General features: G+C 41.4%; 1 protein-coding gene across 1 annotated transcript; it reads right to left on the minus strand.

Annotated features, from left to right (window-relative positions):
* Positions 1 to 156: 156 nt before the first annotated feature.
* Positions 157 to 27839, minus strand: slco1e1 (solute carrier organic anion transporter family, member 1E1). Its single transcript, XM_026225167.1, has 16 exons — positions 27644 to 27839; positions 27307 to 27382; positions 26908 to 27016; positions 23356 to 23497; positions 14198 to 14330; positions 13963 to 14090; positions 13583 to 13729; positions 9122 to 9220; positions 8350 to 8580; positions 3572 to 3736; positions 2915 to 3110; positions 2110 to 2275; positions 1521 to 1705; positions 1003 to 1067; positions 801 to 918; positions 157 to 565 (listed from the first exon to the last, which is right to left on the minus strand). The coding sequence occupies exons 3-16, from the start codon at positions 27010 to 27012 to the stop codon at positions 331 to 333; spliced, it is 2115 nt and encodes a 704-aa protein (XP_026080952.1). The 5' UTR covers positions 27013 to 27016; positions 27307 to 27382; positions 27644 to 27839; the 3' UTR covers positions 157 to 330.

Raw genomic sequence — 27839 nt, forward strand, 5'->3', positions numbered from 1 at the left:
TATGTACACATTACTTTTTGAAATTGCATAGGATTAACACAACCATATTATACTGAAACCACATAAATGCATAGGATACTTTGAACTCAAACTGAATGTGTGGAACCAATGTCCATAATTCAATTGAGTAAATCCAACAAATCTTTTTTTTCAGTGTACATCTTAGATCCATTGAAACCAATGGAGCTACGACCAACTTAGGCTTATGATGCTTTTGGGAAACCCAGCCCTGGTCATTGATTTTATTAGTAGTTCTTCGGCCATTAATTCACAGTGTCAGCACTGTCTCCTAAATTCCCTTAAATATCTACAAAAGATTATAACTCATTGCTAGCATTCAGTATTGGTGCTTTCAGTTTTTTCTCTGGGACCAGTATCAGTTTTGGATCTGTCAGGATGGCACATCTCTGGAGTCTGAAGTTCGGTTTCAATTTGATTGCTGGCTGTTTGCTGCAATGCTATGACTTCTTCTTTTCTAAACTGCTTCCGCAGAAGCACGATGACAGCAATGATGAAGAAATAGGAACATCCACTTAAACTTGTAGTCAGGCTCAAGAAGATCACTCTGAAAACAGAACATTAAGACTGCTGTACATCCAATTCGTTTTTCAAATATAAGCTTAGGAGTCAATAATTTTAAACAATAATTTTATAATATTGTTTAATAATATAAAATTTTAATAAACAATAATTTTACATGGGTGCTTAAAGACTTTAGACTGTAATTATCAGTGGCTTTTTCCTCCATTTATCTATTCTCATAAAGACAATGGTGTATAATTAAAAGCACACAAACACACCTGTACATATTTGAGTCATATATACGACAGGCTCCTCTTCCTCCGCAGTTCTTTATTCCCCATTTTAAACACGTTGAGTCAATGAGAGCTCCAAAATATACAGGAGCAGGAATCCCACCTCCAGAAAAATTTTAGACATTAATGCAGTTTATTCAATACATAATATACACTAGAATACTATTGTTTACTGTATTGCATGTACCTAGTGTTCGCATCACAAGAGTTTGAATACCCAATGCCAGTGACTTAAGCTCAGGTGTAATGCATCTGAAAGCATGTTATATACAGTAAATATTTTTAATCTTTCATCGTTTACATCTGAGAATGCATCTGAAAGTAGTTTCAATGTGTTAAAAGTTAAATGTAATAACTGAAATTAAATATTTAAATAGTACATTTTATAAAAATTTTTAAGGTTACAATTTATTTTGATGGCCCTTTTTAGAAATTATTTTGACTAAATGACATTGCAACTACATTCTATCTCTCATTAGAGTATTAGTAGAGTAATAGTTGACTGTTAGGTCAGAGTTGGTAGAATAAGTGTACTTGCAAAGTTACTTATAGCCAGTAAAATGAGTTTCAGGAAAACACCAAATACAGTATTGTTAAATGCAATAATATACATAAGAAACTTTGAGAGTACTTGCCTGTCAAAACTCACTGACACAATTCTTAAAACAAAAGACTACTAACTATTCTTTCCTGATGGTAACTGACCGTATAATGATCATGTATCCAGGAGTAGTGCCCAGTGAGTTGATGAAGGAGCTAAGAACAGATACCGCCATGTAAGAGGTGAAACTCCGGGTACATCCTGGCCCATGAGGACACTGTCCCAAAGACACAGATCTGCTGCCCTCTACTGGTGAGGGGGTTAACACACAGCTGCAGTTGTGAAAAACCTGCCACCATCAAATGCAAATGAAATTATTATTGCAAATTATAGAATGTAACATATACTTACAGTAATGCTTTAGTATAAGGAGAAATTCTCACTATTAACTACTTGCTTTTTATTTATGTATATTATTAACAAATTGGCTGTTTATTCATACTTTATAAAGCACATATTTTGCATGAGGATATTGTACATCACTAATCCCACCTAATAACCTTTCCCTTTATAACAATTACCTTTGCTGACTATTAATAAACAGCAAATTAGGAGTTTATTGAGGCAAAAGTCATAGTTAACAATCTCTTAATTGCAAGTATTGGACCTTATAATGAAGTGTGACCATGCTAACAATACACCTTGTGTGCCTAAGGTTTGGAAAAGTGCAGTTATAGATAAATCAAATTGTACCGTGTTTTTGCCTTGTCCAGTGGAGGCAGTGCATCCCGCCAAACAGGGCGACACGTATGTAATGCCACTGTCAGAGCACACTGGATCCCATTCAGATGTAGAGCAGGAACAGTCCTGGTTACACTGAGACATGAGTGAGCGCTCATCATGTAATATTGCAGGGGTCCTGAAGAGGAATTCAGAGTTTGGGGATTGTTTCCAGTTGGAGACACAATTTTCAGGCTAAAAGCCAGTGTTCATTTATAGCCGTGGTTCTCATTTTTTTTATATTAAATAGCAACACTGATTTTCTTGGTCATTACAAAATAAAGTATAAATATATTTGCATTAAGTCATTTAAAATATCCTTTTATCCAAAGCCACTAACAAGTGAGAACAATTGAAGCAATCAAATCTAACAATAACATAAGAGCAATAACATAATTGCTATTGAAATTTTTAATATGAATAATAAGAAAACAAGTAGATTCAAAGGAAAACGTATTTCATATCATATAAAACTATACACTACAGTTAATTAAACTATATATTAATGTATTGTTTATTATTTACCATCATGTCCATCTTTTATTCATGTAACCCATAAGAATACACTTGAGAGGATGGTAATTGTAACAAAACTTTAAAAACCCACATAAATTTATCATAAAACATGAGGCATGTGCTGTTCAACAAATACTCATGAGCCAAATTATAGTTTTGTGTGCAGAACAGAGAGAAAGAAAACAATACATTTCTCTTTACAATATGTAAAATTCCAACATTTTGAGAGATGCTGACTTGCAGAAGTATACAAATACTTTACCCATTGTAGGACACAGTGAGCCCTGCCACAGGCACATTGTCACACTTTGTGCCGAAATGGAAGAGGAGGAGAAGGAAGGCAGTGAAGGAGGTGATGAAGGAGAGCTGAGCTCCTGCCACGACACTTAACTTGTATCTTTTCATTAACAAACCACCCAAGAATATTCCCACAGCAACCACAGGCAGGATCAGGACACCTGGGGAACATGACATGTCTTTAGTTTCAATTAATGTCAAGCCTGACACACTTCTCTGAGTGTGTTATGCTGTATGGTTGAGATGTTCTTGGGTTCGGGGTGACAGATGAATTTGCACAAAATATGACAGAATTTTATGCAGGGCTATGGCCTTTCACATCAAAAACTAAAATATCATCGATAAGTCAATAAGGATTACCTGGAATAACATTGAAAAAAAAAAAAGTTTGTAAGAATATTAAATAATTGTTGCTAAAATGGCATTCAATTTAATTAAATTTTTGACACAAAATATTGCCATTTAGTTATTTTGGTATATTTACAAATATTATTTTTTACACAAACCCTATAGATTTCAAACCCTATTTCAAAATTGTAGGGTTTGTTCACAAGCACAACTGAAGACCAGACATTAAAAGAAACAATCAGCTGGCTCAACATTTACTTGGAAGGGTTCTTACCAATAAGGAAGTTTGCTCTTGATGCAGACTGGCCAAACTGTTGCTCCATGTATTTGGCTTTGAAGGTGAGCAAGCCGATGAAAGAGTTGAACTTCAAAACAGTCCCACACAGCAACAGGAAGTATGCAGGAGTGCACAGGAGTTTTTTCAGGGAAGGCAGGAATCCTTAACATTTACATAACAGAATATAGAGAATTAAGTGAGCTTTTTTAAAAGACTTGCTAGATTTTAACTTAAATTCACATAAAACGTACTCATCTTTGAGACCTGTATAAATAAACAATAAACAAATTGGAGTGATTCCTGCTAAAGTACTGCCATTTCTAACACAAATACAAAAATAATAATAATTCTAAATAAAATTCCTTTTGACCGGAAGAAGTGGAGGTACTGGTCTGCATATCTCTAATGATTGGAAATTTAAACCTTTACCATATTTGGATATCAAAAGCTCCTTTGAATCTCATTCAGTTACTATTAACTACCCTCTTTAAATCCATTTTGTAGTTGTTTATCGACCACAAGGACCACTAGGTAACTTTTTGGATAAATTAGATGTTCTGCCCTCCATCTTTCCTCAGGATTGTAGTCCTTTAGTTATGCTTTGAGACTTCAACATCCACCTAGGTAAACCTCAATCTGCAGACTTCCACACTCTGCTTGCCTCTTTTGATCTCAACCGAGTGTCAACTACTGCTACTCACAAATCAGGCAACCAACTGTACCTTATTTACACACAACACTGTTCCACTGATCATGGACTGGTTACTCCACTGCACACCTCGCATCACTTCCTTCTCACTTTTAACCTCAACATGGTTCCTGACACAACACATACCCCTCCACATGTCATCTTTTGATAAAACCATTGCTAGCTCTCACCTTCCCGGCTATTTGCTATGGTTTCATCTTTGCTTCCTTACCCTAATTATTAGCATATTTTGATGCTAACAGTGTGTGTGTGTGTGTGTGTGTGTGTGTGAAAGGGCGCAAATCCAAAAATACGACTGACCTTAATGTGTATCAGTCACTCCTCTCTTCCTTCTCTGCCAATGTCTCCACTGCTAAAAGGACAAACACTTATTCACATCATTCTCTTCACTCTGAGGCAGAAGTCTCCAAACTCATGTTTTCTAATCATCCTATTACTTGTCCGCTTGATCCTATTCCATCTCATATCCTTCAAGCCATTACTTCTGCTGTTGTCCCTGCACTCACTCACATCATTAACATATCTCTCCACACTGGTATTTTCCCCTCAACATTTAGACAGGATGGTATAACACCACTACTTAAGAAACCCACCCTCAACCCAGAGAGCTGCACGGGTCAGATTTTTCAAATCCGCACCCGCCCGTACCCGCAGTGCTTAAAACCGCATCCGACCCATTTTCCGACAGCAGCACTAATAAAAATCCGCACCAAACCCGGTTAAAATAGAACCGACACCCGAAATCAAATCAGTTAAGCCAATCACATTAGACACACTTTTTTCGAATTTTCGGAAATTACCGGATCGCGGGTCCGGCAGCTCACATCTTGGTGGCGCGGGAGTCCCTCAACGCACCCTTCCTGGACCCACGAGGACACCAGTGTGCATGCACGGGGAAGAGACCGGTCTCCCGAGGAGAGGCGCGTTGGGCTTTTAAACAGCGGCGGGAATGAGGCTCCATTCACATCAGGTGTGCCCCATCACACGCCGCCAGCCCTGACTCGTCCAACGCCCCTCGTCTCACACACCCACTCCAGTCGGGAGCCTGGTGAAGGGCGGCGATTTAGGACGGGGTGCCGGTGACAATCAGGGAGGAGGCAGCTGACTCGTCACATTCCCCCTCCCAAGCGACATCCCCGTCCCCAGGGCGCCACCCACACAGGAGTGCTACCATCCTCAACCAGACTCCAAACGGTCGGAGTGGGCGGGGATTCCTCTCCGGGCGGTCCTCCCTCTCGCAGCGCACCAGAACAGGGACAGAGAAACCGGGTTTTAGTGACAGCCTCAACCAACCACAGGGTAAAATGACAATGGAAAAGTCACTTACCCCTTGTGTGGCTGGGAGGCTGTCCCCAGTTTTCCTCCGTCCCAGTCTGGGTTCTCACGAACGTTTGCAAGCGAGAGGGAGTGACGTCACCAGACGTTTCCCAACTGCGCTGTCTAGGCTCCGCCTTGCCCGCATTCTCCACCAGTGTCACGGGAGGAGCACAAGACAGACACAGTGGGCGTGGCGTCAGGCCTCGGAGAGGCTTTTATTAACAGAAATCATAAAATAACACAGAGAATAAAAGTGGCCAAAGGGGGAAAGTGTCCAAAATAACAGGGAATCTGGTGTCCTCGTCGTGCTGCGGGGTTTGTGTAGGTCGGGCAGTGTTCATCGAGGAAGGGTCCAGGCAAGGGGCGGAGTCCGGCGGCCGCACGCGCTCCCCTCCTCGGCCCGGGGCGCGAGGGGCGGCGGCTTCTCCTAGCGGCCGCGTCTCTCTCGTTGGCCGCGGCGCTGGTAGGGGATAGACGGCCCGGCATCCTGGCCCGTCGGCCGTGTATACGGGTGCGGTTCCCATCCGGATTGCGGGTCCGGCAGCTCACGTCTTGGTGGCGTGGGAGTCCCTCAACACACCCTTCCTGGACCCACGAGGACACCAGTGTGCATGCACGGGGAAGAGACCGGTCTCCTGAGGAGAGGCGCGTTGGGCTTTTAAACAGCGGCGGGGATGAGGCTCCATTCACATCAGGTGTGCCCCATCACACGCCGCCAGCCCTGACTCGTCCAACGCCCCTCCTCTCACACACCCACTCCAGTCGGGAGCCTGGTGAAGGGCGGCGATTTAGGACGGGGTGCCGGTGACAATCAGGGAGGAGGCAGCTGACTCGTCACAATATATATATATAAGTGGAACATAGGCCTATTTTTAACGTTTGCACGTGACTGTTTTGAACCCGTGTTTAGACACTTGTTTCCCCTGTGTCCGACCCGATCCGTGCAGGACTCTACCTCAACACATCTCTTTTAGAGAACTACAGACCAGTTTCCCTTCTTCCTTTCATTGCAAAAACACTTGAACCAGCTGTGTTCAACCAAGTCTCTGCCTTTCTCATACAGGACAACCTCCTTGACAGCAACCAATCTGGCTTCAGAAGTGGACATTCAACCGAGACTGCCTTGCTCTCAGTTTTTGAAGCCCTAAGATTGGCAAGAGCAGAATCCAAATGTTCAATACTTATCTTGCTTGATGTGTACGCTGCTTTTGACATGGTAACCACCAGATCCTCCTGTCAACCCTACTGGCAAAGGGCATCTCAGGAACTGCACTCCAGTGGTTTGAGTCTTACCTATCAGAAAGGTCCTTCAAAGTATCTTGGAGAGGTGAGGTGTCCAGTCGCAACATCTAACTACTGGGGTGCCTCAGGGCTCAGTTTTTGGACTACTTCTCTTCTATGTCTACATGGAATCATTAGGTTCTATCATTCAGAAACATGGCTTTTTATACCACTGCTATGCTGAAGACACTCAACTCTAACTCTTATTCCGTCCTGATGATCTGACAATAGCTGCTCGCATCTCAGCTTGTCTAACAGACATTTCTTCATCACAGTTTTACCATCCAGTTAGGCACATCAGCTATAACAACTTCATAAACAACCAGAAACCTTGGAGTTATGATTGATGATCAGCTGACTTTGTCAGAACACATTGCTAAAACTGTCCGGTCCTGCAGATTTGCTTTATTCAAAATCAAGAAGATCATGCCAATTGATGACGACATGACATACAGCCAAGTATGGTGAACCATACTCAGAATTTGTGCTCTGCATTTAACCCATCCAAAGCGCACACACACAGCAGTGAACACACACACAGTGAACACACACTGCAGTGCTTAGGGAGCAGCCGGGGGTTTGGTGCCTTGCTCAAGGGCACCTAAGTCATGTTATTGCTGACCCGAGACTCAAACCCACAACTCTAGGCCACGACTTTCTTTCTGAACAAGCTGCTCAACTCCTTCTTTAAGCTTTTGTTCTGTCCAGGCTGGACTATTGCAATGCTCTCTTGGCAGGTCTTCCAGCCAGTTCTATCAAACCTTTACAATTAATCCAGAATTTTTAATGAGCCGAAAATAATGTACGTCACACATCTGTTATCAATTTACACTGGCTACCGACAGCAACTAGGATAAAATTCACAGCATTGATGTTTGCCTACAGAACCACCACTGGCTCTGCAACCCTTTGCCTAAATTCATTACTTCAGATTTATATGCCTCTAGAAGCTTGCATTCTGCAAGTGAACATCGCTTGAATCTGCCATCCCAAAGAAGCACATAGTCTTTTAAATTAAATGTTCCCTTCTGGTGGAATGACCTGCCTAACTCAGACCTTAGCCATCTTCAAGAATCGGCTAAAAATACATCTCTTCCATCTTTATTTGACCTTCTAACTCTAGCACATTCTATTATAAATCTATTCTTAAAAAAAAAACAATTAACAAAAGCAAAAAAAGACCTCTAACACTAGCTTTCTCAATTTTTTCTATTCTATCTGTTTTCTTTTTATTTATTATATTATTTAAAAAGCCCTTGCTATATGTACTGTGTTAAGCAAACTGGGACTTACAGACGATCATTGCTGTTTTGTTGATTTTAATTGCTTCCATTGTTCTAATTTGTAAGTTGCTTTGGATAAAAGGGTCTGCTAAATGACTGAATGTAAATGTAAATTTAAAAAGGAATGGGAATAGAAAGAAAGTTCAAACAATAATGGATTTGTTAAAAAGTGGGAAGGAGGTTGCCTTTTGCAATGTCAGCCAGGTTCACTGAGTGTGTGTTTTGGAGGACAGATTGCTCCTTATTGTCCTGATCCACATTAGAGTATTCATTCCCTTCCTCTCCTTGTTTGGGTAAGGACCTGGGTAGGAACCAAAAAGGAACACCAGCAAGAACTAAGACAGCAGATGACACAAAGAAGCCCAGCCACCAAGCACCCACCCAGCGTGCATCCTGTGGAGTGATGTTCACACTATCTGCAGGGGAAAGAGTACAAATACATAAATGATTTACACTACATTATAGGTCATACCTTGCAAACCACACAACTACCACCACACAATATAATATGAAAGTGAAAGTGACATGACATTCAGCCAATTATGGAGACCACATAGAATTCCTGCTCTGCATTTAACCCATCCAAAGTGCACACACACAGAGCAGTGAACACACACACGCATACTGTGAATACACACACACACACACACACACTGTGAACACACACCCAGAGCAGTGGGCAGCCATTTATGCTGTGGCGCCCGGAGAGCAGTTGGGGGTTCGATGCCTTGCTCAAGGGCACCTAAGTCGTGGTATTGAGGGTGGAGAGAGCACTGTAAATGCACTCCCTCCACCCACAATACCTGCCGGCCCGAGACTCGAACTGGCAATCCTGACTTCCCCTACACATATATAATTTATTGCTGCTAACCATAAGCTTATCCCTAAATTATTTAATATTTCAACCCTGTGATAGTAAGTTTGTAATTCAGATACTTTTAGTATTCAGATGCTTACCAACACTGACAAATCCAATATCCACATACAGTTTGGCACACATGGAACCCAGTAGGAATCCAAACATGGGACCCAGCAGCATAATGGTCTGAAGACACGCTAAACATCACAAGAGAGATTTTCATTAAACATTCCAAAAATTTAAAAAATAATAATTTGTTGCTCTGGGGTTGCTAGTGTGTGTGTGTGTGTGTGTGTGTGTGCTGTTGTTTTTGTGATATATCAGGACACAATCTGTATAATGACATGGGTATGACACAGGTATTATAAGGAGAGGGTGACTTATGAGGACATAACCCATGTCCCCATTCTTCAAAATGCTTGAATTTTTTCTTTTTTGTGAAAGTAAAAATGCACAAAGTTTCCTGTTAGGGTTAGGTGTAGGGTTGGTGTAGGGTGATATAATATACAGTTTGTTCAGTATAAAGACCATTACACCTATGGGATGTCCCCACTTTTCACAACAACAAAAAAAGTGTGTGTGTGTGTGTGTGTGTGTTTACATTTTTTAAATAAGTGTACTTATTACAGAAATTATATACTTTAACAGAATACATAGGAGTGAAAATAGAAAGTATGTTTTCATACAGAATTACATGTAAACCCTCTAGGGTCTGAGGATGTTTTGGGGCAATGGGTAAGTTTTGACATGCCCTGACATTGGTGCATTTTTCATTTGCTTATAAAAATACAAATGGCTTTTCACAGTTTAATTAGTTTGGATTTTTTGTTTGCTTCCTTTTTCCGTTGACATGGTTATTGATTTGATTTTGCCATTATGTTCCTCTTCAGGAACTTGAGCTGTGTCAAATTGCTTTGGGGAACGTGTTTAGCGTGAGTGACTCAAAATATCATATATAATCTGTTTTATAGAAGAGTGTGATGTCACGGGCGGGGTGACGTTAGCACCTAGAAAGCTATAAAGGCATGAGCCGCGTAGCTGGCATCAGCTTCGCGTATTTCAGCAAACGCTCTCTGTGTGCATGTCATTATGTCTTGTCAGTCTTATTTATTGTTGTTTGTCACTATTAGCCCCTCAAAGAGTAAGCAATAGTCAAAGAGCAAAGCTAATACAAGACATCTGAAAGGCGAATTCAGATCGTTTCAGAGCATTTCAGATTGTGTGTTCCTCGCTCCATCACGAGTGGGGATATACGGTCTGTGCACGGTCTGCCTGGGATCGAGGCACGCTGTTTCGGCTCTTGAGGGAGCCGACTGCCTGCACTGGTTCAAGCCAGTGTTGACACTTTGATCCTGGAGGACTCCTCTAGAGAGGGAGTCACACACTCACAAAATCCGTCTGTTGCTAGGAGCCCCGTTCTGGCTGGGCCGAGTATGGTTCGCAGATCTGGTCTCGCTCCTTGACGGCTCTCCATGGGAGATACCGATCAGGACAGACCTGCTCTCACAGTCTCAAGGCACGATAATTCACCCTCGCCCAGAGTTGTGGAAGCTGTGGGTGTGGCCCCTGAGGGGGCACAACTCATAGCATCTGTCTCTCAACCGAGGTTGTTGACACCATCCTCAAGCCAGAGCTCTCTCAACAAAGAAACTGTACGCCCTGAGGTGGAAACTCTTCACCTCATGGTGCAGAGACCACCAGCTTGACCCAGCAAACTGCCCAGTTGGTACAGTTCTGGAGTTTCTACAGGCCAGGCTCTCTGAAGGTTTGACCCACTCCACCTTGAAGGTTTACGTGGCGGCCATTGAGGCCTACCATGCCCTTCTTGATGGTCAGTCTTTGGGAAGACACCCCTTAGATACACGTTTCCTCCACGGTGTGCTGAGGTTGAGACCTACAGTATGGTCCCGTATTCCCTCATGGGACTTGGTTTTGTTGTTAGAGGCTCTTTGCAAATCTCCATTCGAGCCGATTAAAGATATCTCAGACAGACATCTGACTCTTAAAACCGCCTTTCTGTTGGTCATTACCTCTCTGAGGAGAGTAGGAGATTTACAGGCCCTCTCAGTGGCCCCTACCTATCTTGATTTTGCACCTGACATGACCAAAGTGTTCATATACCCTTCAGCGGGATATGTTCCTAAAGTTCCCTCTGTCACACCACAACCTGTAGTGCTGCAGGCCTTCTGTCCTCCTCCCTTTCGGGAGCCCGACCAAGAGAAGCTAAATTGTATGTGTCTAGTTCGAGCGCTGGATGCATACGTCAACAGAGCTGCCATGTGGAGAAAAACAGACCAATTGCATGCATGCTATGGTCCCCCCAAGAGGGGTTTTCCTGCTTTTAAGCAGACTATTAGTCGTAGGATAGTTGAGACTATCAACGCCACCTATGAGTCCTCTGGTTGTCCCCCGCTGTCGGGAGCCAAGGCTCACTCCACACGTGGTATGGCGGCCTCCAAGGCCTTCCTAGCAGGTGTTTCCATGCTGGACATCTGCAATGCTGCGGGTTGGTCCATGCCTTTTACTTTTGCAAGATTGTATGGCTTAGACATGCCAGACACTCCAGGCGCTTCAGTCATCTCGTCCTAAGCTGTGCTCTTCGGATACACCCTATCTTGGATCATATGGAAATAACCTAGTTTAACAGTTTTGTTTAAACCTCTCTAAATTGATTTATCTAAACACAAAAAAGCATATGAAGTTCTTGTGGTCATATACTGTATGCATTGTGTACTTGTATAGCGTACAGCACCTGTATAGTGTCCAGCACCTGGTCACATTGTGCGCTGACAATAACTTGCTCCTTAACATCAGTAAGACCAAGGAGCTCATTGTGGACCTCAGGAAGAAAAAAGAAAGCACGCATGACCCCATCCACATTAACGGGATGGTTGTTGAACGTGTCTCCAGCTTCAACATCCTGGGAACCACCATCTCTGAGGAACTGTCCTGGGCCACAAACATCTCCAGTCTGGTCAAGAAGGCTCACCAGCGCCTTTTCTTCCTCAGGACACTGAAGAAGAACTAGCTGTCTCCATGTCTCATCCATCCTGGTGAACTTCTACCGGTGTGCGATTGAGAGTATCCTGACCAGTTGCATCACAGTCTGGTATGGGAACTGCTCAGTGGCTGACCGCAAGGCACTTCAGAGGGTGGTGAAAACTGCCCAACGCATCAGAGGGACACCACTTCCTGCTCTTGAGGACATCCAGAGGAAACGCTGTCTACGTCGAGCTCGCAGCATTCTCAAGGACTCCTCTCACCCTGACCATGGACTGTTTAACCTCCTGCCCTCCTGGAGGCGCTTCAGGAGCCTCCGGACAAGGACCACAAGATTCAGGAACAGCTTTTTCCATGAAGCTGTCTCCTTGCTGAACTCTGCCCTCTGACACCCCTCAACACCCCCCACACCACACACACAGACTCCTCCCCCTCTTCAACACTCTGACTGATTTATTTATTTATTCACAACAGCAAAAAACAGTAACTTGTTATTACTTGCACTACTGTCTGTTCATCCAGGAACATTGAATAATCCATTTGCACACTGTAATATTTTCTATGCACTTTACTGTCAATTGCAATAGTGTAATTATGTTCATATGTTCATAGTTCTGCCTATTGTGTACATAGACTTTTACATAATCCATCTGTATAGTATGTTCATAGTGCACCTATCTGTATATCATGCTAATAGTATTTAAAATCTGTAAATTATGTCCATAATACTTATCTGTATAGTTATTGTACATATTATAGACCTTGTATATTCTATATTTACTGCTTATTGCACTTCTTGTTAGATGCTAACTGCATTTCATTGCCTTGTACCTACATGTGCAGTGACAATAAAGTTGAATCTAATCTAATCTAATCTATTTATACACAATACTTAAGATCCTTAATAATGATACTTAATATTTTGAGACCAAATTTCTTATTATATTATATTATATTATATTATATTATATTATATTATATTATATTATATTATATTATATTATATTATATTATATTATATTATATTATATTATGTGTTTAATGCATTTACATCCAATGTAATTACATGTAACTGTCATATAACTGTATATATTCATTGTTTTAAAGAAGAGTGCAATTGAATGTGTAGCTAATTAAGTTTTAAAAAGAATAACACCAAAAAATGTTAATTTACTATGATATTATTACAAAGTGCACTGAAAAGTTTACTTAAGTGTATTATCTATAAATGCACTTAAGTTGGCTTTAATTTAATAAATATTACATCATCTGCAGGCACATTTTTGAAGTACACTGCAACAAAGTTAGGCAAACTTCTTTTTTCACAAGGGTTGCTAAGCACATTAGACATATTGGAAACTTTATGTTTTATTTACTGTATGTATTAACACAATAGCTGTTACTCAGTTAGAGCTATAAAGTTGATGTGGGCAACATAATCTTTTTTTTTTTGTGTGTGTGTGTGGATGTAATTTATACTTTATGATGTAATTCACTAGAATTTCTGACCTAGAGGTCCTAGAGTGTAGGGGACTAAAAGGAATTCAAATTTGACTCACAAATGTAAAATGCTGAGTTTTCCGCTTTTGCAAAGTCATCAATATAAGATATGCCAAGAGGTGTGACTGGTGTCTCTCCGATTCCTCTGAGAGCATTACCCAATAACACATAGATCCACATATTAGATCCAGGATCCTTCACACAATCTAGGGGTTAAAGTGGCAGAATTCATGTCTATGAAGCACTTAAAACTTTCAGTATGCATTTTTGATTACCTTGATCAACTCTGTTTTGAAAGATTGTTTAAAGAAGCAATATTTTCACTGTGAGTAGTGAGTTTAACACAAGTTTAACACTTGTTCAAATACCGAAAGCTAAAAATGTTCTTCTTCCTGAAAGTCTATCAAGCAATGGGGTACTTTAAATGAGGAGTAGTTACCTGTTCCATTGTTATTAGAAGGCTGAATGTGCACATTTGAGTAGTCATTTGAAACCATGGGATACTGACAAGGAGATATACTAAACGTCTTGTTTAGAGAGCCTTGTACTACTGTGTCATATTTGTACCTGAAAGAGTTAAACCAACACAAAGAGAGAAAGAAACATGAGCAACTTTGTAACAAATGGGAAACTAGCTAAATGTGGATAGATAATATGCATATACATGAACCTACCGCCCCATGAAAAAGTGTGGCAGCCCAGTAACAGCTGAGCCAATGGCCATGAGGAAACAACCCATCCCTATGAGTCGCGGCCTGTGTAGTCTTGCCCCAAAATGACTAACCATTGCCAGAAAGAGCAAGTTACCTGCAGAAAGTCATTCAGAGAATTAAGTCAATCAGGAAAATACACAGAGCATGCAAGCTTATAGTATGTTAACGTGGAACAGACAAACCATGGTCTATTCACAGATTATTTATTGCAATCCAGGCTCACTGGAAAATCATGTCTGTGGTGACATTTCGATTTTAGCTGGCTTCTGCAGATTTGGAGCTCTTTTATCATTACTTGTGTTTTGCAAATTTGGAGCTCTTTTATCACTACTTGTGTTTCACAGGACTCATACCAGAGTGTTCTGCATTGCAAGCGCAATGTATCTGGTTATCTGCCTCTGGAATCATAATTTATGTGATAATGTTTTACTCTGCAACTAGTGTTCTTTACAGTTCAAAACTGCAGTAAATTGTATAGTATACAGGTGCATCTCAATAAATTAGAATGTTGTGGAAAAGTTCATTTATTTCAGTAATTCAGAATTTTAAATAAATTCAGTGCATACAGAATGAAATAGTTGGAGTCTTTGGTTCATTTAATTGTGATGATTTTTGCTCACATTCAACTAAAACCCACCAATTCACGATCTCAACAAATAAGAATATGGTGACATGTCAATCAGCTAATCAACTCAAAACACCTGCATTAGTTTCCTTAAAAATGGTATCTCGGTTTGGTTCACTAGACAACACAATCATGGGGAAGACTCCTGATCTGACCATTGTCCAGAAGACAATCATTCACAAGAAGGGTAAGCCACAAATATTCATTGCCAAAGTTGGCTTTTCACAGAATGCTGTATCCAAGCATGTTAACAAAAAGTTGAGTGGAAGGAAAAAGTGAAGAAGAAAAAGATGCACAACCAACTGAGAGAACTGCAACCTTAAGAGGAATGTCAAGAAAATATCGATTCAAGAATTTGAGTGAAATTCACAAGGAATGGACTGAGGCTGGGGTCAGGGCATAAATAGCCACCACACACAGACGTGTCAAGGAATTTGCTGAACCACAGACAACGTCAGAGGCGTCTTACCTGGGCTAAGGAGAAGAAGAACTGGACTGTTGCCTAGTGGTCCAAAGTCCTCTTTTCAGATGAGAGCAAGTTTTGTATTTCATTTGGAAACCAAGATCCTAGAGTCTGGAGGAAGGGTGGAGAAGCTCATAGCCTAAGTTGCTTGAAGTCCAGTGTTAGCTTTCCACAGTCTGTGATTATTTGGGGTGCAATGTCATCTGCTGGTGTTGGTCCATTGTATTTTTTGAAAACCAAACTTACTGAAACAGTTTACTGTAACGCCACGCCAGCAGAGGGAGCCCTCGCCTGAGTATTGACTGGTGCCGCTCCCTCTGCTTCTACTATCACTTCCTGTTTGGCAGCCATTTAAGCATGGCCAGGCCGAAACATGATTTGCGAAGTATTGCCAGTTCTACTGCCTTACCAAGCGTTTTTCCATTGTCTGATTTGATTACACTGTGTTTGACTTTTTGCCTGTTTCTCTGGATTTTTGCCTTTGGATTGCCCCTTTTGCTTGTTTGCTGGTTGGATTGTTTTCTATGATTTTGACCCCTTTGCCTGTGACCTCGACTCTGATTTCTGCTTCACGATTGGGATGGTTGAACTGTTTTTTAAATAAACTTCTGCAAATGGATTCTAACACAGCTTCGGCTTCACCTTCATTACAGAATACTTCGCCTCCTATGAATCCAGCGGAAGTTTCCCAGCTTCAAGCTGCTTTTGCTTATCAAGGTGAAATGCTCAAGAATTACCAGGATCAACTCAACAAACTTCAGGCTGCAAATGAACACCTAACCCATTATATACGATCACTTCCCTCTCCAACACCACAGACGGTAAGACTGGCTATGCCAGAGAAGTTTGACGGTTCAGCTGAACAATGCCGGGGTTTTATTCGTCAAGTGGAGATTTTATTTGCTAACCAGGAAGAACAGTTTCACTCAGGTGAAAAGAAATGTGCTTTTCTAATGTCACTGCTCTCTGGTAAAGCAATCGATTGGGCTGCAGCAGTCTGGGAGACGGATCATTTGTTTCGTTCCTCCTATACCTATTTTATTCAACAATTATGAGATGTGTTTGAATATCCCGCTGGGGGCAAAGATATTTCCAAACAATTGCTTCATCTATCTCAAGACAATCGCACCGCTGCAGATTATGCTATTGAGTTTAGAACCCTCGCTGCACAAAGTGGCTGGAATGATGTCTCATTAAAGGCTGTGTTTCGACAAAGTCTGAACCTCGACCTACAAACTGAACTGGCCTGCAAAGGGGAAAACTGTTCTTTGAATGAATATATCACTCTTGCTATCAAGATCGATAATCTTATGAGGAATGCTCCCAAGAGGAAGATATCACACTCCAGTGCTACAGTCACACCCCAGCTTTCCCATGTTCCCCAACCCATGTCAATGCTTAGCCAGGAGCCCATGCAGCTGGGTTTTTCAAGACTCACGGAAGAGGAGAGAAATCGACGACGACAACTCAATCTGTGCTACTACTGTGGTGAAACAGGCCACCACAGCATAACATGTCCACACAAAGCCCGGAAAAACACCAAGATAACTACCCGGGTGAGTGTTGAACAATTTTCTCTCCTTCCTACCAAATCATTGACTTTTCCAGTTCGACTATATACTGAAAGTACTTCCATTGATTTAACAGCGCTAATCGATTCTGGAGCTGCCCTAAATCTCATCCACAATGACATCATTAGCAAGTTCAACCTTCCCACGCAACCCTGTGTGCCATCCATCAAGATTAGTGCTGTTAACAACACCCTCATAGGAGATGGCATCAACCACCAAACACAACCACTACAACTCCATGTTGGACTTTTCCATCAAGAGGCCATCTCATTCTATGTCATTGACTCCCCAAGATATGATATTATCCTTGGATACCCCTGGTTAGCTGTTCATGACCCAGTTTTCTCCTGGCATCATGGTGAGTTAACCCATTGGTCTGAATTCTGCCAAAACCAGTGTATGCACTCCACCATAATCAAGCCCTGTTTAACGACCACTATTGAAAGCCCAAACACCACTCAAAATACTAAAATTCCATCCTGTTACAAAGAATTCTCTGAAGTTTTCAGTAAAATCAAAGCCACACAGTTACCACCTCACCGACCATGGGACTGTGCTATTGATTTGTTGCCCAATGCCATGCCTCCTAAGAGCAAGGTTTACCCTTTGTCACGTAACGAGACTCAAGCCATGGAAGAATACATTGAAGAAGCCATGAACTCTGGATTTATCCGTCCCTCAACCTCTCCAGCGGCTGCAGGGTTTTTCTTTGTAGAAAAGAAAGATGGAGGCTTACGGCCATGCATAGACTACAGAGGGCTAAATAATGTAACTATCAAGTTCCGTTACCCCCTTCCACTGGTTCCATCTGCACTGGAACAACTACGTGAAGCAAGGGTTTACACGAAGCTGGACCTCAGAAGTGCGTACAACTTGATCCGCATTCGTGAAGGTGATGAATGGAAAACTGCCTTCCTCACCACTAGGGGGCACTATGAGTATTTGGTCATGCCGTATGGACTTGCTAATGCCCCAGCAGTCTTCCAATCTTTTATCAATGAAATATTCAGAGATCTCTTGAACCAATATGTGATAGCATACATAGATGACATACTGATTTACTCCAAGACAGAATCTGAACACATCCAACATGTCAAGACAGTACTCTCCCGCCTGCTGGATAATCAACTATACATCAAGGCAGAGAAATGTGAGTTTCATGTCAAGCAAACGTCCTTTCTTGGGTACAACATCAGTTACCAGGGTGTGGAGATGGATAACTCCAAGGTCAGAGCAGTCACCGACTGGCCACAACCCACTACAGTCAAGGAACTACAACGTTTCCTTGGTTTTGCAAACTTTTACCGGCGGTTCATTCGTAATTACAGTCTGATTGCATCCCCCCTAACATCACTGTTAAAAGGCAAACCATCCAAACTTAAATTGACTCAGGAAGCTATCCAGGCATTCACCAAACTCAAGTATAGTTTCACAACGGCCCCAATCCTCAAGCACCCTGATCCTAATCTACCTTTTGTGTTAGAAGTGGATGCATCTGATTGTGGAATTGGAGCCGTCCTTTCTCAACGTCATGGTCAGCCTGGCAAGCTCTACCCCTGTGCATTCTTCTCAAGGAAATTGACTTCTGCTGAGTGCAACTATGATGTAGGCAATAAAGAACTGTTGTCCATGAAAGCAGCTATTGAAGAATGGAGACACTGGCTTGAGGCAGCAGTCCACCCATTCCAAGTAATCACCGACCACAAAAACCTGGAATATATCAAGAGTGCCAAACGCCTGAATCCACGTCAAGCCCGTTGGTCTTTATTTTTTAAAGACCGTTGGTCTTTATTTTTTATTCTTTATTTTTATATTTATTGGTCTTTACTCTTCCTTCCAGTTTACAGTCACCTACAGACCTGGCAGCAAAAACAGTAAGGCTGATGCTCTATCTAGATGTCACGATCCTCCCGTAGACAATGTCACACCTGAATCTATCCTCCCACCATCTGTTATCATTGCTCCAGTAACCTGGGACATTATGGAAGAGATCCAGCGGGCCCATCAACAAGAACCACCACCCGCAAATTGTCCCCTGAATAAGTGCTTTGTGCCTCAAGGTTTGCGTCTCCGAGTTATGCAATGGGTTCACACCACTTTGAGCTCAGGACATCCTGGAATTTCACGCACTCTCCATCTGCTTCAGAACTCTTTCTGGTGGCCTTCAATGACCAAGGATGTTGTAACCTATGTCAAGTCCTGTCAAATCTGCGCTCAATCCAAGACACCCAAAGAACTACCCTCTGGCCTCCTTCAGCCGTTACCCATTCCACAGCGTCCTTGGTCCCACTTGTCCAGAGACTTTGTAACAGACCTGCCTCTCTCCTCTGGTTTCACCACCATACTAGTAATCATTGATCGCTTCTCTAAAGCCTGCCGTCTGATCCCTCTCAAAAGTCTTCCCACTGCCATGGAAACGGCTCAAGCCCTATTTCACCATGTCTTCAGAGTTTATGGCTTACCTGAGGATATTGTGTCGGATAGAGGACCTCAGTTTACCTCTCAGGTTTGGAAAGCTTTTTGTAAACAACTTGACATCAACATAAGCCTTACATCAGGATACCATCCACAATCAAACGGCCAAGTGGAGAGGTTGAACCAGGAAATTGGCAGGTATCTCAGAACATATTGCAGCCGTGAACAGAACCGATGGGCAGAATTTCTTCCATGGGCTGAGTATGCCCAAAACTCCCTGACCCACTCCTCCACTGGCTTGACCCCTTTCCAATGTGTCTTGGGATACCAACCCCCCTTGTTTCCGTGGTCTGGTGAACCCTCAACAGTACCTGCAGTTGATGACTGGATCAGACGTAGTGAGAGGGTGTGGGACAGTGCTCATGTTCGTCTGCAGAGAGCCGTCAGAACCCAAGAATTCCAGGCTAACAGACGACGTCGCCCACACCCTCCCTACCAACCAGGACAACGTGTCTGGCTTTCTACGAGAGACCTCAAACTGCGGCTACCTAGCAGAAAACTCAGCCCAAGGTATGTTGGACCTTTCAAAATAATAAAACAGATTAATGAGGTCACATACCAGCTTGAACTTCCCGTTAACTACCGTATCCCCCCATCCTTCCATGTCTCGCTCCTCAAACCGGTCCATCCGGATGCTGACCCCAATGCTGAGAACCAAGAGCCACCGCCACCACTGGACATAAATGGATCACCTGTATACAAGGTGAAGGAATTGCTGGACTCAAGACGCAGAGGGGGTCAGCTCCAATACCTGGTGGACTGGGAGGGCTATGGACCTGAAGAGAGATCATGGGTAGCCGCCTCCGACATCCTGGATCCATCACTCATCGAGGATTTCCATCAAGCCAGACCCGATCGTCCAGCACCCCGACTAAGGGGACGTCCCCGTCGAGCGCCAGGAGGCGCTCCTAGGGGGGGGGATCCTGTAATGCCACGCCAGCAGAGGGAGCCCTCGCCTGAGTATTGACTGGTGCCGCTCCCTCTGCTTCTACTATCACTTCCTGTTTGGCAGCCATTTAAGCATGGCCAGGCCGAAACATGATTTGCGAAGTATTGCCAGTTCTACTGCCTTACCAAGCGTTTTTCCATTGTCTGATTTGATTACACTGTGTTTGACTTTTTGCCTGTTTCTCTGGATTTTTGCCTTTGGATTGTCCCTTTTGCTTGTTTGCTGGTTGGATTGTTTTCTATGATTTTGACCCCTTTGCCTGTGACCTCGACTCTGATTTCTGCTTCACGATTTGGATGGTTGAACTGTTTTTTAAATAAACTTCTGCAAATGGATTCTAACACAGCTTCGGCTTCACCTTCATTACATTTACCAAGAAATTTGAGCACTTCATGCTTCCTTCTGCTGACCAGCTTTTTGAAGATGCTGATTTCATTTTCCAGCAGGATTTGGCCCCTGCCCACACTGTCAAAAGCACCAAAAGTTGGTTAAATGACCATGGTGTAATTTACTGGCCAGCAAATTCACCAGACATGAACCCCATAGAGAATCTAAGGGGTACTGTCAAGAGGAAAATGAGAAACAAGAGACCAAAAGAAAATACACATGAGTTGAAGGCCACTGTCAAAGAAACCTGGGCTTCCATACAATCTCAGAAGTGCCACAAACTGATCACCTCCATGCCTTGCGGGATTTAGGCAATAATTAAAGCAAAATGAGCCCCTACCAAGTATTGAGTACATGAACTGTAAATTAACATACTTTCCAGAAGGCCAACAATTCACTAAAAAGTTTATGAAGTAGTCTTATATGTTGAGATATGTTGAATTGGTGGGGTTTTGTTAAATGTGATCCAAAATCATCACAATTAAAAGAACCAAAGACATAAACTACTTTTCAGTCTGTGTGCATTGAATTTATTTAATATACAAGTTTCACAGTTTGAGTTGAATTACTGAAATTAACTTTTTCCACGACATTCAAATTTATTGAGATGCACCTGTATATCGGGACATTTATTTATTTATTTTATGTTTTTTTTTTTTTTTTTTTGAGTTTTGCAAAAAATAAGTAGTGGCACATTCTTCTAATAAGCCTATGTTGATAATTTGGACAAAAATTTACTATAGAAAAAATGCTCTAGTGAGACTGCTCGAATGCAAAGCAGTGTTGGTTGCAGTTAGATAATGTTGCAGTAAATCTACAACCAAAATAAAACATCTTAAAATTTTTAGAAGATACTTGATATGTTTTCTTCACAAGTAGTGGAGTCCATGTGGCAGAAGTATGGCCAAGAATAAGTTGATCTTTCGACCCACTGTCCCCTCTGTTAGTGGTGGATACCATGGTGCAGGCATGGCTGAGGCTACATCTGTAAGCCTTGATTGTTTTACTCCTGGGAGTTCTAATGAAGAAATATGGGGATGGAGTATGCCTGCTAAGTTTTGGCCAGACAGGTTTAATTAGCGTATCTAGTGTCTCTCCTGGAAGGCTCTTCTTGGGAAATTCCAACCCGGAGGGACCTCCTGACCCATTCCTGCGGGGTCAATATTTCAGCTCCAACCTGAGAAATGGAAAGTCTGGCTCTGGCTCCTGAGGGATAGTAGCTCATTTATTCTGACCTCTCGACTGAGGTTGTTGATACCATTCAACCTTAGACAGTATGTTTTTAAGTAGCATCTCTGTGCATCTTGGTGTGAAGGGATACAGCAGGGATAGGAATCATCCCAGAGTGCTGCTTGCCTTCAGAGTTTAGCTCCAGGTCAAGTCAAGTCACCTTTATTTATATAGCGCTTTTAAGAATACAGATTGTGACAAAGCAACTAAATAGCATTAAATAGAAAAATAGTGTATCAATAAAGCAATAAGGCAGTTCATTATTGAATTCAGCGATGTCAACATCCAGCTCAGTTCAGTTTAAATAGTATCTGTGCAATCAAGTTGTCAAATGGAAATTAATTAATAATTAATAATTCCAAACCTAATCAAACACCTGAACAAGCTAATCATTGTCTTCAGGATTGCTAACGCTACAGGCAGGTGAGTTTTTTAAGGGTTGGAGCTAAACTCTGCAGGACAGCGGCACTTCAGGACATATGTTTCCTATCCTTGGGATACAGGGTAAATGTAAACCTCATTGCTCAGGCCAATAGTATTAAAGCGATCAATTCTTTGTCTGCTTTGTGGGGTGCAACCGAGGTTCCGCTGCCTCCAAACACACCAATATCACATTGGTTTTCAGATGTAATTTCACTTGTCCATTAGACACGCCATATTTCACTGGTGTCAGACACCACTCTACTCGTAATGTGGTTGCTTCACAGGTGTTATCAAGAGGAGCACATTTGAAGGATGTTAGTGCTGTAGAAGGATGGTCCTTTCCACAAACATTCATAAGATTTTATAATGTGGATGTGCATTCAACCGCAGGAACTCAAGTCCTTTAAGGTTGTTTCATTGCTGAACCCCAGTGCTTGTATAGTAGCCTAATATTCACAGAGTATGCATCCTTTCAGTATGTGTGGGTATTAAAAGTTATCAACAATTTCCACTTGAAAGGGAATGTCTCAGGGTTATATATATAATTCAGTTTCTTGAGAAGGGAATTAAATGCTATGTTGCATTGCTGTTGCCATAGTGTTAATTCTGACGCAGCATCTTTGTTCCCTAAGGAACATTTATATGTCCTTGGATTTAATTTGATAAAAAGATACTGTGACAACTATAATCCTTGAACCTTCTGAAAACATTCACATTCTAACTTGCCATGTATGTGAACTGTTTGCAGCTTCTAAGTCAAATAAAATTAGTGTCTGGCTCTTTCTTATTTCTAAGTGTTTGAAGAAAAATATAGGATAGGTACATGATGGCAAAGGTTATCTGAAGTATTTCTCTGATTGCATGCATGTTGCCACATGGACTTTCGTCATAACTTTTTAAGGGGCAAAACACCAAAGTCTGAGAACTTTGTCAATAAACCATTTTTGCAGTAAGGAAGGAATTTTTGTTGAGGCATTTTTTGACCTATATACGAACCCATCTCAAAACTTCCATCAATGAGCCCCACAACAGAGCTGGAAAGGTCAAATCTCCTCTCAATCTGAGTGATGGTGCTTTTCATGTAGGTCCCACACAGAGTTTTGGAGAAGTAGGCGAAGGAAAGGGCCACAATAAAAATCTTGAAGAAAAGTTACAATGAAAAGAGAAGCAATGATTCTAATTAGTAAAAAAATAAAAAATTATATATATATATATATATATATATATATATATATATATATATATATATATATATATATATATATATATATATATAAATTAAACCATGGTGTTTAATGATAATGAAATCATGATATAATGATAATGGTATTTACAGTTCGCTTGGTACTATTTTCAAAAATGAGGTGTTCATTTTCACAACTCTTAGTACAAAAATCCAAAGTGATCACACTTGTAACACAGCTAGTCATTCTTTCAAAACCTGATCTCATGCTTTAATTCAGTTGCATGCTTTCATTCCATATAATCATTGTTTCAAACACAAGATTATTATAATATGTAATGAGAACATTTGGTTAAATCACCGAAACACAACAGTATGATCTTCTTTCAGTTTAGTACTTTTAACATTCAGTTCATGCAACAGCAAAAAAATGCAAGATACTGGTTTCAAATCGGCCTTAGAAGTGCTGAAATTAATATGCTACAGTACTATAAAAGACAGATTACACAGTTTTCACATTAGGCAATACACTTTTATATACCAATATATTTTATACATTACCCAACATTTACATAATCTATAATTTCCAAAATAGACATCCTATGTGTAATCAAGTGAAGGATCAATGAAGACATCCTCTACAATAATTTGGCCAAATTAGTTTTTATTTTTCAGATATAATTGTAGGTAATTGTAAACATAGGTATACTTTCTATAATGAAATTTAACTAAATGAGAAGAAAACATAACATTTAGCGCACACATTACATTAATTTGGATCAAGCCTTTCTTGAGCATTTGGCCATAGATTCTCATCCACATCACAATGAATGTTATCATTGTTCAAGCACCTTGGAAAAAACCTTTTGGTGTGGCGAATCCATGCTTGACATTGGTCTACACTAATGTGATCACATGCATCATCCATGGACTGAAGGAGGGTAGCACACTCAAGGGGTTGGTGATCATAGACCTTCCACCTCCATGCTGAAAAAGATTCCTCAGTAGGGTTGAGGAAGGGAGAGTATGGAGGCAGGTAGAGGGTCATGAATCAGGGATGGGCCTGAAACCATGCTTGAACTACCTCTGCGTGGTGGAACCTGACATTGTCCCACACAATTACACAGGTGACCCCTTCACCTAGACAGGCTAACTCAATAAGATGTGCAACATTATAGGAGCCAAGTAATGGCCTACGTCCTACAACACCATCTTCAGAGATAGCTGCTCACATGGAGATGTTTCCTCCACATTGTCCAGGCACTTGGACAGTGGCCCGTTGGCCGATGATGTTCCGTCCACGGCGATGAGTTTTGGCCAGGCTAAAACCCGCTTTATCAACAAAAATGTACTTGTGATGGATCATATCAGCATCAAGCACCATAACCCTCTAAAAATATATATTTTGATTAGGTCTTTTTACAGTGTTGTTCCAATATACATATGACGTAAGTGATGCATCAAATACAACAGTAATACAATATATAGTGCTGTACCTGGACATACTCAGCCCTTAGTTGTTTCATTATTCATTATGTCATTATTTCTCTCAAAATTCACCAGGTAAATTTGTTTCATTGATACCTTGTGCCTCTTTAAAAGGCATCCTATTGTTGGTAGGCTGATGGATGCCACATCGGCAAAGGTGTCATTGTTCTCTTCAATTGCCTGCTTTATTTCTGACAGCCGTATATCATTCCAGGCCCTCACCATTTCTACCACTGCCCAATTTTGCTGGTCAGTCAGCTTTCGGCCACGGCCACCGCTATGGGGTTTTCTGTCAATTCTAAGCATAGAACAGACTATCCTGTCAATAGAACATACTGTACAAATACTGCAAAATGTCTGATGAATTTACATGCATTGCAATTTACTTAAATGTAATAGTATAGTATACATCCTCCACACGGTTTTCTTGGCAAAAAGTTTGGATGATAGACCTGACAGTTGATCTTTCTAGATTTGGATGAACTAATCTGGCAGCCTCTGCCATAGTAAGGCCTCGGTTCACCATATGGTCAACGATGATGGCCCGGACTTCATTAGAGACAACAGTTCTGCCTCCCACTCTCTGATGACTACCCCTTTGACGGCCCCATGCCCACCTCTCTGACCTCTCTATTGGGGCCCATGCCCACCTCTCTGACCTCTCTATTGGGGCCCATGCCCACCTCTCTGACCGCTCTGTTGGGGCCCGTGCCCACCTCTCTGACCTCTCTGTTGGGGCCCGTGCCCACCTCTCTGACCTCTCTGTTGGGGCCCGTGCCCACCTCTCTGACCTCTCTGTTGGGGCCCATGCCCACCTCTCTGACCTCTCTGTTGGGGCCCATGCCCACCTCTCTGACCGCTCTGTTGGGGCCCGTGCCCACCTCTCTGATCGCTCTGTTTGGGGCCCGTGCCCACCTCTCTGACCTCTCTGTTGGGGCCCATGCCCACCTCTTTGACCTCTCTGTTGAGGCCCGTGCCCACCTCTCTGACCTCTCTGTTGGGGCCCGTGCCCACCTCTCTGATCTCTCTGTTGGGGCCCGTGCCCACCTCTCTGACCTCTCTGTTGGGGCCCATGCCCACCTCTCTGACCGCTCTGTTGGGGCCCGTGCCCACCTCTCTGACCGCTCTGTTGGGGCCCATGCCCACCTCTCTGACCTCTCTGTTGGGGCCCATGCCCACCTCTTTGACCTCTCTGTTGGGATCCACCTCTCTGAAAGATCCCTTGTCCACAAGCTTTTTGTATTCCTTGGTGTCTATCCTGCTCCATGTTGAAAGAAATTGCCAGTGTTTACACCCCCAGTTTTACCTACTGACCAATTGTGGTTACCACTATGTGAAATCAATTAGCAATAAGGAGTATTCATCATGTGTGGTTACACATAATTTATATGTTCCTACAAACACGCATTTTTATTTCTGTAGTTCTCAAAATCGATATACTTTATATTGCTGACAAACCAATTTAAAATCTATAGGTTTACCAAACAGTTCAGTGATTAACCATTTAAGATCAGTTGGATTAAATAATAGACAAAATACTGAATGAGAAGAGATGCAAATCAAAAGTTTGATAGTAAGAGATTTATGAAAGGTGGTTACTGTGAATGAAACATTTATAAAGATGAAACACTTATTTTGTGTAGTGAAAAGGATACTTTGTGGTTTTGTGTATTGTACTAACACAATCGAAAATATGCTGAAATATTTAAAAAAAGGGCACTTTTGATGATCTGTTGTGATATTAGTACTATGAGTTGTGAAAATGTACACCTTGCTTGTGAAAATAGTACCAAAGCGAATAAAAAAAAAAACCTGTAATGATAATGATAAAATGAAAAAAAAAATAATTTAATAAGCATTTAGTAAAGCAAACATACCTTTAGACTGGACCACCAGGGGTCCTTTGGGGCCTCTTTTCCTGGAATGCAAAAATTTTGCTGGCTGGTCGACTTTCCATTGTCCTCTGCAGTAGGTTCAGACATTTTGCTGTCATGATATTTAAAAAATAAAAATAAGAAAGATATATATATATATATATGCTGCTGAAAGAGAGCCTGTTTTGTCAATTATTTTGAAAATAAAAAACACAGAACACAACTTTTTTTTTTCCTGAGACATCTTATTTAGATTTGAGTTTGTTACTCTATTTTGATAGATAGATAGATAGATAGATAGATAGATAGATAGATAGATAGATAGATAGATAGATAGATAGATAGATAGATAGATAGATAGATAGATAGAGTACATACATAAATACATAAAACCTAACTCACCTTACATATATATAAGAAAAATAAATCTTCCAATCCTTGCTGCAGGCAAAGGTTAGCTTCTGTTTTACTGCCCCATCTCAAGAATGGTCAAATTGGATTACAAATGCAAAAATCTTAATTATTATTATTGTATATATATATATATATATATATATATATATATATATATATATATATATATATATATATATATATATATATATATATATATACACACACACACACACACACACACACAAAGACTTAAAAAAGAAAGTTATGCCTAAAAGAAACAAGGAAAAGCAAAGCAAACCTCATGTAACAGAGAAAGCCTTTTTCATGTGTTTGCATGACTTACTCTGATAATCCTCTCAGATTTAGTTTGGTTTAATCTCCCCTCCCAGTCAGAAACTCTTCAAGCAGCCTTTCATTTAAGGCAGAAGAAATTTACCGCTATAGGTGGTTCTGGGAAAACAAAGGAACAAAGAGAAACAAATCATGTGCCAAAGTGTGCTGTACCTGACATGGGCAGAGGGAGTATCCTCCCTCTTGGA

Source organism: Carassius auratus, chromosome 4 (genome assembly GCF_003368295.1).
Source record: "Carassius auratus strain Wakin chromosome 4, ASM336829v1, whole genome shotgun sequence".
Taxonomy (NCBI): Eukaryota; Metazoa; Chordata; class Actinopteri; order Cypriniformes; family Cyprinidae; genus Carassius; species Carassius auratus.